The following is a 13,546-nucleotide window of genomic DNA, read 5'->3' on the forward strand; positions in this document are numbered from 1 at the left end:
ATGGTCTTAGCTCATATAAAAACTACAGATAGATTAAAATACTGTTTTTTATTTTCGTTCCCGTTTTCAGTGCCCTTTTATTATGCCCGTTACTCGTAGAGTAAAAGGGTATACTAGATTCGTTGGAAAGTATGTAACAGGTAGAAGGAAGCGAATCCGACCCCATAAAGTATAGATTTTCTTGATCAACATCACTGGCCGAGTCGATCTAGCCATGTCCGTTTGTCCGTAAAATGTTGGGACTTGGCGTATAGGTTCTTTCTTCGCAGCGCAAGTTTGTTTCAGCGCGGAGCCACGCTCACTGAATAGCCCATAACGCTAAAACCCGAGAGATTTTGTTATTATTAATGTGAGGAGTTGAATAACTCCCCACAAATCTTAGCAACAGCAGCAACAGATGGCCGGAAGCATCGCCACGTCGAGACGTTCGGGATTGGGACACCAGGAATCTCCGAATTGAGACACAAGTGGCTGTGGAAGGCACCACACGGCTAAGTCAAGACCACACACGCTGGCGAATTGCACGGCGGGCCTGTCAGAGTCAAGCGAAAGACGCACTGCTGGTTGAAAATTAAAAAAAATGTTTTTTTATTATGATAAACAAAAAAGAAAATTGATTTGTTATTTTGTGAAACTCAATTCGCATTCCATTCATTTCTCCCACCATTGCAATGCATTGTATTCTTTTTTTTTTATCGAAATTGTGTATAGAAGAAGTTCTTTCTCAATGACATGTTCGTACGCGTCTTGTAAAAAATGTGGAATATAAACGATTTTGGCGGTTTGTTGGCGTTGAGCGCGGCAACATTTTTCAGACAATACACTCAAGAAAATCGCTCAAAAATACAATTTTAATTAAATGGCGTTTTTTCTTAATGCACAGGTTTGCAACCTAGAAAGTCGTTATACATTTGTTGGCACAGGCAGCTAGCCTTGAGTTTTAGAAATTACATTTCTAATAATTATAATTGCCAGTCTGAGTTTTTCTGGTTGTTCAGGGATTATGCGATAGTTCTTGTTGGAACTCTCATTTGTCAACTTATTTTTCCATCAGTGTTGTGAAACAAAGATTTTTCTCAGATGAAAGATGACCAAATTGGTTTTTAGTGATTTTTCAAAGATTGTTTTAAGCTTTTTTTTACAGCTTAAGATTTAGTGGGTAAATTTTTTGACTGTAATTTTTTCAAATCTTTTTTAGATTTGCTCTTCCTTCAGTCCCTTCAACTATCTCGCCTCGCTATGTGTCATTTAAATCCTCTGCGATATTGTCTAGCCCCAGTGGCTACAGCATTTGCTGGTGTTACGAGAACTTACCAGCTTGCCTACTGCCATACTGTTTTGGAGCGCAACGCTCGGCGAAAACTAGCCACAGTATACGGCCACGACAAATGTATGCCCGAGGAGACGCTGGAATCGTTTTTCCCATTTGATCCTTATTTGCTAAAGCTGTGAGTATCCATGAAATATTACCATGTCTAAATATAATGGATCTTTTGTATTTTAAGATCAAACAAGTATATTAAGAACAATTACATGGTTTACCAGTGCAATGATAAGGATGACTATATGGATGGCTCTACCAACGAGCCCCTTTCTAGAAAACGTGTTGACTCTGAAATAATAGAGGAAGACGATTTTATTATAGCCGACAAAAGGCAAAAGCACTTGGAACTTCCTAAATGCCAAGAGTCTGACGAACAATTTCATTTCGGATCTTTCCCCGGACTTAACTTATAAGTCATACTTATTAATGAACCGCCATTCATTATATACAAAATTTCGATTTACCATATACAATATAAATTAAATTTTTTATATCAAAAAAATGTAATTCTAATCTTGATTGTGAAAATATAAGAAACGTTTGCAAATTATTCGAAAAACTTAACTTAGTTTCTGTTTTGATAACAGTAGATTACAGCCCGAATGCCCCAAGAAGAATGATGGTAGTTCCTGGTTGAGTTGGACACCAAGATCGCAAAAAAGAAGACCTACAATTTTTAAATGGATTAATTTTTTTTAAAGACATTTTTTTTATCTTGAGATGCGCCTGACCAATTAAGATAATGTATGTTTAAGCTTACAACTATAATGTCACCCTTTAATTTTCCCGAGTAAATGAATAGCATACATTGAGTATATTGTGAGCTACAACTCGGCAAAGTCGTTGTGTTTAATCACGACGGATCTTACAATTTATCATAAAACATTCATAGAAGTGATCAGATCAACTTGGCTGCTTTCAGAGATAATTGCATACAACTTTGAAAGTACCGTTTTAATATGATATGAAAACAATATTACAAATTTGAAATAAATCAGAAGAATATATCTTAAAGTTGTTATAGAAACCAAAAATGCTTAGAGTTTACTTCACATTTCTATCATTTTTTTTAGCGATGTTTATACCCGTTACTCGTAGAGTAAAAGGGTATACTAGATTCGTCGGAAAGTATGTAACAGGCAGAAGGAAGCGTTTCCGACCCCATAAAGTATATATATTCTTGATCAGGATCACTAGCCGAGTCCATCTAGCCATGTCTGTCTGTCCGTCTGTCCGTCTGTCCGTCTGACCGTCTGTCCGTCTGTCTGTCCGGATGAACGCTGAGATCTCGGAAACTATGAGAGTTAGGCTATTGAGATTTGGCGTACAGATTCCTGAGCTTCTTACGCAGCGCAAGTTTGTTTCAGTAGACTGCCACGCCCACTCTAACGCCCACAAGCCGCCCAAAACCGAAACTCCTACAGTTTTGATGCTAGATAGAAAATTTTAACTGAAATGTATTGTTCTCATCAATACCTATCGATTGACCTAAAAAAAAGTTTGCCACGCCCACTTAAACGCCCACAAACCGCGAAAACCTGTGACGCCCACAATTTGGATACTAGATGAAAAATTTTAACTGAAATGTATTGGTGTCGTCACTACCTATCGATTGATCCAAAAATAAATTTGCCACGCCCACTCTAACGCTCATAACGCTTAATTCTGTCTACCGCCGGTAGGTGGCGCATTTTAATTTCGCTTTGCTGCTTGCATATCTCCATTTCCCTTTGAGTAACGGGTATCTGATAGTCGAGGTACTCGACTATAGCGTTCTTCCTTGTTTTCTTTTACAACAGCTAAAGTTCGGTTAAATTGGTCAATGTTAGCGGCTTACCTTAATAGTCATTTTAAATAAAAGTCTACTTTACATCTAAGGTCAACAGTGCAAAGAAATGGGTACTTTCAAATGTGAGATTACAATCGAAAAAATTAATTTTTTAATAGTATCGGAAACCGGTTTTTATAATGAGAAATGAACTCGCTTTCTATCTCAACTTAAAAAATAGTTTTTGTAGTTTGTAGTTTGTATATGGGAATGTAAACTTTGGCTTGCCGAAGTTAGCTTCCTTTCTTGTTTTTTTTAGTATTTTTAAATGGTCTTAGCTCATATAAAAACTACAGATAGATTAAAATACTGTTTTTTATTTTCGTTCCCGTTTTCAGTGCCCTTTTATTATGCCCGTTACTCGTAGAGTAAAAGGGTATACTAGATTCGTTGGAAAGTATGTAACAGGTAGAAGGAAGCGAATCCGACCCCATAAAGTATAGATTTTCTTGATCAACATCACTGGCCGAGTCGATCTAGCTATGTCCGTTTGTCCGTAAAATGTTGGGACTTGGCGTATAGGTTCTTTCTTCGCAGCGCAAGTTTGTTTCAGCGCGGAGCCACGCTCACTGAATAGCCCATAACGCTAAAACCCGAGAGATTTTGTTATTATTAATGTGAGGAGTTGAATAGCTCCCCACAAATCTTAGCAACAGCAGCAACAGATGGTCGGAAGCATCGCCACGTCGAGACGTTCGGGATTGGGACACCAGGAATCTCCGAATTGAGACACAAGTGGCTGAGGTCCGGAAGGCACCACACGGCTAAGTCAAGACCACACACGCTGACGAATTGCCCGGCGGGCCTGTCAGAGTCAAGCGAAAGAAAAAGAGTAAAAGGATATACTAGATTCGTCGGAAAGTATGTAACAGGCAGAAGGAAGCGTCCTCTGCTCAGCGAGGAATCGGCCCACCAGGTGCCTCCAACTCCTCAGCAAGCACCTGTTCGGCTGGGTTCCCAGCAAAGCTTACAGCGGCGTTGGAGTCGCCCTTGTATATATTGATGTGTATGGCACTAAAACCGAAGTTCAGCACTCTTCGAGCAGCCTCGATTGGAGCAACCGACTTCTTATTTACGACCAACACCGCCTGGTTAACATTCCCTTCATGCTCCTCCACTTTGACGACTTTCCAGTCCTTCATGGGAGGTGCGGGTTGCGTTCCTGCAGCATGTAGAGCGCCTTAATCGCCGCTGGGAGCCAAATCCAAGATCGGGGGCCTACAATGTTCGGCCCTTCGTAGACCTCGCCGAGCTTGCTCGTCGCCTGCTTTTATAAGTCAGCAGACCGCTGACTATCACAGGCCACCACTTTGACACTGCCCTGGTACCAGCCCGCTTCCATGCAGCAGGGCGATGAACCTGTCATTTCTCGGAAATGAGGGAAAGCTGGGACTCCACTGCCTTCCACTTATTTCTGGGTATCCTGCCCGTAGTTAGGAAGCACCTTCCTTGCCCATTCTACCTTTTTCAGCCATTCAGGCGAAGGGGTGGCAATGTTGCTCCTAGCATGAGAGCGCAGAGTCTGGGCGTCAGTCCGCCTTTCCGCGTATGTGTATTTATTTGCGCCAGCGGGTGGCCCGATCGCCTTGGCTATCCTTACCACTGTTTTAGGCGCAGAAGCGCCCGTCGCTGAGCCATTTGCGCCTTGCTCTCTGCCACCCGACATCCCTAGTTCGGGATGCGGCCCTTTCAGGACCGTGCTTGCGTAAATAAAAAAGTCTTCAAAAATGTGAACTTTTGCACTTTGTGGGCGTGACAAACTTTCGTTTCACATAAAATATGTGCTAGAGCCTTGCACGAGCCATTGTTTGAAACAAAAAGTAGAAGCGTTATTCTTAGAAAGGTGCTGAAATAATTCGTAGGAAGAAAAATGCATGAAATCAAACAAAATGTATTGGTGGTTCATAAAACCACCAATCCACCTCAAACTTATGAGTCCTGCTATCGATATATTTAAGTCTATCACGGGATCGATTCGCCCATCGCAAAAGAATAAGCATGTGTAAAATTGTCAGCACGACAACACAATTTTATAAATTGTTTCCATTTGACTCTATAATTGGTTCTTGGCTAAAAAAAAGTGAAAAGTCAGAGTTTATATGGAAATAAAGTCAATTCTCAATTCTATTTGGTTTTATTGTACATTTTTCCCATGGAGTGGCAACAAAATGCATTAAATAAGTTCTTATATTTTACTCCATTTGTCCTGTAGCTCTAATGAATGAGCAAAGGCATATTGGTCCAAGTATTAAATTATAATTATCAAAAAAATTTTTAAAGACCAAAAAATAAAATTGCGGACCCCTTTCCCGAAAAAAGCTGTCGAGCGTGTGAGAATGCCTTTTCCGTCGACGCACTGCTGGTTGAAAATTAAAAAATTTTTTTTTTTTTTATTATGATAAACAAAAAAGAAAATTGATTTGATATTTTGTGAAACTCAATTCGCTTTCCATTCATTTCTCCCACCATTGCAATGCATTGTATTCTTTTTTTTATCGAAATTGTGTATAGAAGTTCTTCCTCAATGACATGTTCGTACGCGTCTTGTAAAAAATGTGGAATAAATACGATTTTGGCGGTTTGTTGGCGTTGAGCGCGGCAACATTTTTCAGACAATACACTCAAAGAAAATCGCCCAAAAATACAATTTTAATTAAATGGCGTTTTTTCTTAATGCACAGGTTTGCAACCTAGAAAGTCGCAATACATTTGTTGGCACAGGCAGCTAGCCTTGAGTTTTAGAAATTACATTTCTAATAATTATAATTGCCAGTCTGAGTTTTTCTGGTTGTTCAGGGATTATGCGATAGTTCTTGTTGGAACTCTCATTTGTCAACTTATTTTTCCATCAGCGTTGTGAAACAAAGATTTTTCTCAGATGAAAGATGACCAAATTGGTTTTTAGCGATTTTTCAAAGATTGTTTTAAGCTTTTTTTTACAGCTTAAGATTTAGTGGGTACATTTTTTGACTGTAATTTTTTCAAATCTTTTTTAGATTTGCTCTTCCTTCAGTCCCTTCAACTATCTCGCCTCGCTATGTTAGCGCTAGGTGTTTTCGGCTTACCTTAATAGTCATTTTAAAGAAAAGTCTACTTTACATCTAAGGCCAACAGTGCAAAGAAATGGGTACTTTCAAATTTGAGATTACAATCGAAAAAATTAATTATACCCGTTACTCGTAGAGTAAAAGGGTATACTAGATTCGTCGGAAAGTATGTAACAGGCAGAAAGAAGCGTTTCCGACCCCATAAAGTATATATATTCTTGATCAGGATCACTAGCCGAGTCGATCTAGCCATGTCCGTCTGTCCGGATGAACGCTGAGATCTCGGAAACTATGGGAGCTAGGCTATTGAGATTTGGCGCGCAGATTCCTGAGCTTCCTACGCAGCGCAAGTTTGTTTCAGTAGACTGCCACGCCCACTCTAACGCCCACAAACCGCCCAAAACTGTGGCTCCTACAGTTTTGATGCTAGATAGAAAATTTTAACTGAAATGTAATGTTCTCATCAATACCTATCGATTGACCCAAAAAAAAGTTTGCCACGCCCACTTTAACGCCCACAAACCGCAAAACCCTGTGACGCCCACAATTTTCATGTTAGATAAAAAATTTTAACTGAAATGTATTGGTCTCGTCAATACCTATCGATTGATCCAAAAAAAAAATTTGCCACGCCCACTCTAACGCCCATAACGGTTAAATCTGTATACCGCCGGTAGGTGGCGCATTTTAATCTCGCTTTGCTGCTTGCATATCTCCATTTAGCTGAGTAACGGGTATCTGATAGTCGAGGTACTCGACTATAGCGTTCTCCCTTGTTTTTTAATAGTATCGGAAACCGGTTTTTATAATGAGAAATGAACTCGGTTTTTATCTCAACTTAAAAAATAGTTTTTTAAAAAACATTCGTGTTAGACCGCTCACTTTAACTCTCGATTAAAAGAACAACACGATTTCAATGTTTGTATAAACACTTAGTGCAGACCATCATCCTTTAAATTCATTGGCACTTCACTCCACTTTAAATGCTTTAAAATTCTCACTTTTTGAAATTTTAAAGTTTTAGCCTTACGTCGATTTTTGAGAGCCTGAGAATGAATCTTTTAACAGCTGATACAACAGCTGCTTCTCTTAAAATTTCTTAAGCATAACATTGAATATTGGTTAAAGTATTCCAAAAAACACACTTTTGTTTTAACAACTATTAAAAAATGGCCTGACCAGAAAATTTCCCGATAACGCAAAGGAACAACCTATATGGGAATGTAAACTTTGGCTTGCCGAAGCTAGCTTCCTTTCTTGTTTTGTTTAGTATTTTTAAATGGTCTTAGCTCATATAAAAACTACAGATAGATTAAAATACTGTTTTTTATTTTCGTTCCCGTTTTCAGTGCCCTTTTATTATGCCCGTTACTCGTAGAGTAAAAGGGTATACTAGATTCGTTGGAAAGTATGTAACAGGTAGAAGGAAGCGAATCCGACCCCATAAAGTATAGATTTTCTTGATCAACATCACTGGCCGAGTCGATCTAGCCATGTCCGTTTGTCCGTAAAATGTTGGGACTTGGCGTATAGGTTCTTTCTTCGCAGCGCAAGTTTGTTTCAGCGCGGAGCCACGCTCACTGAATAGCCCATAACGCTAAAACCCGAGAGATTTTGTTATTATTAATGTGAGGAGTTGAATAACTCCCCACAAATCTTAGCAACAGCAGCAACAGATGGCCGGAAGCATCGCCACGTCGAGACGTTCGGGATTGGGACACCAGGAATCTCCGAATTGAGACACAAGTGGCTGTGGAAGGCACCACACGGCTAAGTCAAGACCACACACGCTGGCGAATTGCACGGCGGGCCTGTCAGAGTCAAGCGAAAGACGCACTGCTGGTTGAAAATTAAAAAAAATGTTTTTTTATTATGATAAACAAAAAAGAAAATTGATTTGTTATTTTGTGAAACTCAATTCGCATTCCATTCATTTCTCCCACCATTGCAATGCATTGTATTCTTTTTTTTTTATCGAAATTGTGTATAGAAGAAGTTCTTTCTCAATGACATGTTCGTACGCGTCTTGTAAAAAATGTGGAATATAAACGATTTTGGCGGTTTGTTGGCGTTGAGCGCGGCAACATTTTTCAGACAATACACTCAAGAAAATCGCTCAAAAATACAATTTTAATTAAATGGCGTTTTTTCTTAATGCACAGGTTTGCAACCTAGAAAGTCGTTATACATTTGTTGGCACAGGCAGCTAGCCTTGAGTTTTAGAAATTACATTTCTAATAATTATAATTGCCAGTCTGAGTTTTTCTGGTTGTTCAGGGATTATGCGATAGTTCTTGTTGGAACTCTCATTTGTCAACTTATTTTTCCATCAGTGTTGTGAAACAAAGATTTTTCTCAGATGAAAGATGACCAAATTGGTTTTTAGTGATTTTTCAAAGATTGTTTTAAGCTTTTTTTTACAGCTTAAGATTTAGTGGGTAAATTTTTTGACTGTAATTTTTTCAAATCTTTTTTAGATTTGCTCTTCCTTCAGTCCCTTCAACTATCTCGCCTCGCTATGTGTCATTTAAATCCTCTGCGATATTGTCTAGCCCCAGTGGCTACAGCATTTGCTGGTGTTACGAGAACTTACCAGCTTGCCTACTGCCATACTGTTTTGGAGCGCAACGCTCGGCGAAAACTAGCCACAGTATACGGCCACGACAAATGTATGCCCGAGGAGACGCTGGAATCGTTTTTCCCATTTGATCCTTATTTGCTAAAGCTGTGAGTATCCATGAAATATTACCATGTCTAAATATAATGGATCTTTTGTATTTTAAGATCAAACAAGTATATTAAGAACAATTACATGGTTTACCAGTGCAATGATAAGGATGACTATATGGATGGCTCTACCAACGAGCCCCTTTCTAGAAAACGTGTTGACTCTGAAATAATAGAGGAAGACGATTTTATTATAGCCGACAAAAGGCAAAAGCACTTGGAACTTCCTAAATGCCAAGAGTCTGACGAACAATTTCATTTCGGATCTTTCCCCGGACTTAACTTATAAGTCATACTTATTAATGAACCGCCATTCATTATATACAAAATTTCGATTTACCATATACAATATAAATTAAATTTTTTATATCAAAAAAATGTAATTCTAATCTTGATTGTGAAAATATAAGAAACGTTTGCAAATTATTCGAAAAACTTAACTTAGTTTCTGTTTTGATAACAGTAGATTACAGCCCGAATGCCCCAAGAAGAATGATGGTAGTTCCTGGTTGAGTTGGACACCAAGATCGCAAAAAAGAAGACCTACAATTTTTAAATGGATTAATTTTTTTTAAAGACATTTTTTTTATCTTGAGATGCGCCTGACCAATTAAGATAATGTATGTTTAAGCTTACAACTATAATGTCACCCTTTAATTTTCCCGAGTAAATGAATAGCATACATTGAGTATATTGTGAGCTACAACTCGGCAAAGTCGTTGTGTTTAATCACGACGGATCTTACAATTTATCATAAAACATTCATAGAAGTGATCAGATCAACTTGGCTGCTTTCAGAGATAATTGCATACAACTTTGAAAGTACCGTTTTAATATGATATGAAAACAATATTACAAATTTGAAATAAATCAGAAGAATATATCTTAAAGTTGTTATAGAAACCAAAAATGCTTAGAGTTTACTTCACATTTCTATCATTTTTTTTAGCGATGTTTATACCCGTTACTCGTAGAGTAAAAGGGTATACTAGATTCGTCGGAAAGTATGTAACAGGCAGAAGGAAGCGTTTCCGACCCCATAAAGTATATATATTCTTGATCAGGATCACTAGCCGAGTCCATCTAGCCATGTCTGTCTGTCCGTCTGTCCGTCTGTCCGTCTGACCGTCTGTCCGTCTGTCTGTCCGGATGAACGCTGAGATCTCGGAAACTATGAGAGTTAGGCTATTGAGATTTGGCGTACAGATTCCTGAGCTTCTTACGCAGCGCAAGTTTGTTTCAGTAGACTGCCACGCCCACTCTAACGCCCACAAGCCGCCCAAAACCGAAACTCCTACAGTTTTGATGCTAGATAGAAAATTTTAACTGAAATGTATTGTTCTCATCAATACCTATCGATTGACCTAAAAAAAAGTTTGCCACGCCCACTTAAACGCCCACAAACCGCGAAAACCTGTGACGCCCACAATTTGGATGCTAGATGAAAAATTTTAACTGAAATGTATTGGTGTCGTCACTACCTATCGATTGATCCAAAAATAAATTTGCCACGCCCACTCTAACGCTCATAACGCTTAATTCTGTCTACCGCCGGTAGGTGGCGCATTTTAATTTCGCTTTGCTGCTTGCATATCTCCATTTCCCTTTGAGTAACGGGTATCTGATAGTCGAGGTACTCGACTATAGCGTTCTTCCTTGTTTTCTTTTACAACAGCTAAAGTTCGGTTAAATTGGTCAATGTTAGCGGCTTACCTTAATAGTCATTTTAAATAAAAGTCTACTTTACATCTAAGGTCAACAGTGCAAAGAAATGGGTACTTTCAAATGTGAGATTACAATCGAAAAAATTAATTTTTTAATAGTATCGGAAACCGGTTTTTATAATGAGAAATGAACTCGCTTTCTATCTCAACTTAAAAAATAGTTTTTGTAGTTTGTAGTTTGTATATGGGAATGTAAACTTTGGCTTGCCGAAGTTAGCTTCCTTTCTTGTTTTTTTTAGTATTTTTAAATGGTCTTAGCTCATATAAAAACTACAGATAGATTAAAATACTGTTTTTTATTTTCGTTCCCGTTTTCAGTGCCCTTTTATTATGCCCGTTACTCGTAGAGTAAAAGGGTATACTAGATTCGTTGGAAAGTATGTAACAGGTAGAAGGAAGCGAATCCGACCCCATAAAGTATAGATTTTCTTGATCAACATCACTGGCCGAGTCGATCTAGCTATGTCCGTTTGTCCGTAAAATGTTGGGACTTGGCGTATAGGTTCTTTCTTCGCAGCGCAAGTTTGTTTCAGCGCGGAGCCACGCTCACTGAATAGCCCATAACGCTAAAACCCGAGAGATTTTGTTATTATTAATGTGAGGAGTTGAATAGCTCCCCACAAATCTTAGCAACAGCAGCAACAGATGGTCGGAAGCATCGCCACGTCGAGACGTTCGGGATTGGGACACCAGGAATCTCCGAATTGAGACACAAGTGGCTGAGGTCCGGAAGGCACCACACGGCTAAGTCAAGACCACACACGCTGACGAATTGCCCGGCGGGCCTGTCAGAGTCAAGCGAAAGAAAAAGAGTAAAAGGATATACTAGATTCGTCGGAAAGTATGTAACAGGCAGAAGGAAGCGTCCTCTGCTCAGCGAGGAATCGGCCCACCAGGTGCCTCCAACTCCTCAGCAAGCACCTGTTCGGCTGGGTTCCCAGCAAAGCTTACAGCGGCGTTGGAGTCGCCCTTGTATATATTGATGTGTATGGCACTAAAACCGAAGTTCAGCACTCTTCGAGCAGCCTCGATTGGAGCAACCGACTTCTTATTTACGACCAACACCGCCTGGTTAACATTCCCTTCATGCTCCTCCACTTTGACGACTTTCCAGTCCTTCATGGGAGGTGCGGGTTGCGTTCCTGCAGCATGTAGAGCGCCTTAATCGCCGCTGGGAGCCAAATCCAAGATCGGGGGCCTACAATGTTCGGCCCTTCGTAGACCTCGCCGAGCTTGCTCGTCGCCTGCTTTTATAAGTCAGCAGACCGCTGACTATCACAGGCCACCACTTTGACACTGCCCTGGTACCAGCCCGCTTCCATGCAGCAGGGCGATGAACCTGTCATTTCTCGGAAATGAGGGAAAGCTGGGACTCCACTGCCTTCCACTTATTTCTGGGTATCCTGCCCGTAGTTAGGAAGCACCTTCCTTGCCCATTCTACCTTTTTCAGCCATTCAGGCGAAGGGGTGGCAATGTTGCTCCTAGCATGAGAGCGCAGAGTCTGGGCGTCAGTCCGCCTTTCCGCGTATGTGTATTTATTTGCGCCAGCGGGTGGCCCGATCGCCTTGGCTATCCTTACCACTGTTTTAGGCGCAGAAGCGCCCGTCGCTGAGCCATTTGCGCCTTGCTCTCTGCCACCCGACATCCCTAGTTCGGGATGCGGCCCTTTCAGGACCGTGCTTGCGTAAATAAAAAAGTCTTCAAAAATGTGAACTTTTGCACTTTGTGGGCGTGACAAACTTTCGTTTCACATAAAATATGTGCTAGAGCCTTGCACGAGCCATTGTTTGAAACAAAAAGTAGAAGCGTTATTCTTAGAAAGGTGCTGAAATAATTCGTAGGACGAAAAATGCATGAAATCAAACAAAATGTATTGGTGGTTCATAAAACCACCAATCCACCTCAAACTTATGAGTCCTGCTATCGATATATTTAAGTCTATCACGGGATCGATTCGCCCATCGCAAAAGAATAAGCATGTGTAAAATTGTCGGCACGACAACACAATTTTATAAATTGTTTCCATTTGACTCTATAATTGGTTCTTGGCTAAAAAAAAGTGAAAAGTCAGAGTTTATATGGAAATAAAGTCAATTCTCAATTCTATTTGGTGTTATTGTACATTTTTCCCCATGGAGTGGCAACAAAATGCATTAAATAAGTTTGTTCGTACCCAAAGGTACTCAACATGACCACACCCAACAAATCAAGCAGTAGCCAAGTTGGGAACAGTACCAGGCGCTCAGTACCACCCACTGCATATGAGAATGGCTGATCAGCATATTATATGTCTCACTAACTCACCGTCTCACCGACTCAACGGCACACTGACCGGCCAATGCAGTCAGCACATTTTGCAGTGTCTGCCGAGCTAACCACACAAACTGCTACCATAATCAAAACTCCCTGACCTACCTACCTACTTTAGAATATAGCGCACTTCACTAATCATTCCACTAAACTTCCGTGTTCCAAGTAGTATATAAGCAGGTATCAAATGAAGAATAAATCAGTTATCAACACACCTCTTAACTCCGAGGTTCTACTTCCTACATCTGGGAATAGGGCTCGTAATACACTATCTCAACTAGCAGCTAACCACGTTAGCTCACCCTCAGCGCAGCTCCAGCATCGCCTGTGGTCCGGCATCGCAGTAACCATCGTTACCATTGCCGCGACGCGATCGTCCTGCCATCAAAACGTCCCCGTGCCAGCGACAAGTGCTCATTACCCCCTTGTCCCACGGTGTGACCCGGAAGTGTCTACTTCGGTTAGGCACAAACATTGGTGACCCCGACGTGATCCTTTAACAACAAACGATCACACTCAAGCAACCCCCTTCCCACTAAAGGACTCACAGCTTTATCCAGCTTCACAGGATACGCTTCTTCTTCC

At 40.3% G+C, this 13,546-nt stretch overlaps 2 protein-coding genes across 6 annotated transcripts in view; both read left to right on the forward strand.

Moving 5' to 3' along the window:
• LOC139355011 (RNA polymerase I-specific transcription initiation factor RRN3-like) overlaps positions 1 to 13,546 on the forward strand; it is a 107,529-nt gene that overhangs the window by 36,741 nt on the left and 57,242 nt on the right. For 4 of the 5 annotated variants that reach the window (XM_070999287.1, XM_070999288.1, XM_070999293.1 and 1 more), the window contains 2 exons: positions 1,199 to 1,448; positions 1,506 to 1,883. The exons of the other annotated variant lie outside the window; for it this stretch is intronic. In XM_070999287.1, coding sequence (XP_070855388.1) covers positions 1,199 to 1,448; positions 1,506 to 1,737 — 482 coding nt within the window. In that variant the 3' untranslated portion in view covers positions 1,738 to 1,883. Of the gene's footprint in view, positions 1 to 1,198; positions 1,449 to 1,505; positions 1,884 to 13,546 lie in introns of those variants that run through there. 5 annotated transcript variants of the gene reach the window in all.
• Positions 8,660 to 9,361, forward strand: LOC139355013 (RNA polymerase I-specific transcription initiation factor RRN3-like). The gene is made up of 2 exons (XM_070999296.1): positions 8,660 to 8,926; positions 8,984 to 9,361. Exons 1-2 carry the CDS (start codon positions 8,718 to 8,720, stop codon positions 9,213 to 9,215), a joined length of 441 nt encoding a protein of 146 aa, XP_070855397.1. The 5' UTR covers positions 8,660 to 8,717; the 3' UTR covers positions 9,216 to 9,361.

Source organism: Drosophila suzukii, unplaced genomic scaffold (assembly GCF_043229965.1).
Source record: "Drosophila suzukii unplaced genomic scaffold, CBGP_Dsuzu_IsoJpt1.0 scf_6, whole genome shotgun sequence".
Lineage (NCBI taxonomy): Eukaryota > Metazoa > Arthropoda > Insecta > Diptera > Drosophilidae > Drosophila > Drosophila suzukii.

Excerpts from the sequence above, each read along its gene's own strand:
- LOC139355013 (XM_070999296.1), top strand. The coding sequence starts at position 8,718 with ATGTGTCATTTAAATCCTCTGCGATATTGTCTAGCCCCAGTGGCTACA. Across the intron at positions 8,927-8,983 it reads GATCCTTATTTGCTAAAGCT|ATCAAACAAGTATATTAAGA; the intron begins GTGAGTATCCAT and ends TTGTATTTTAAG.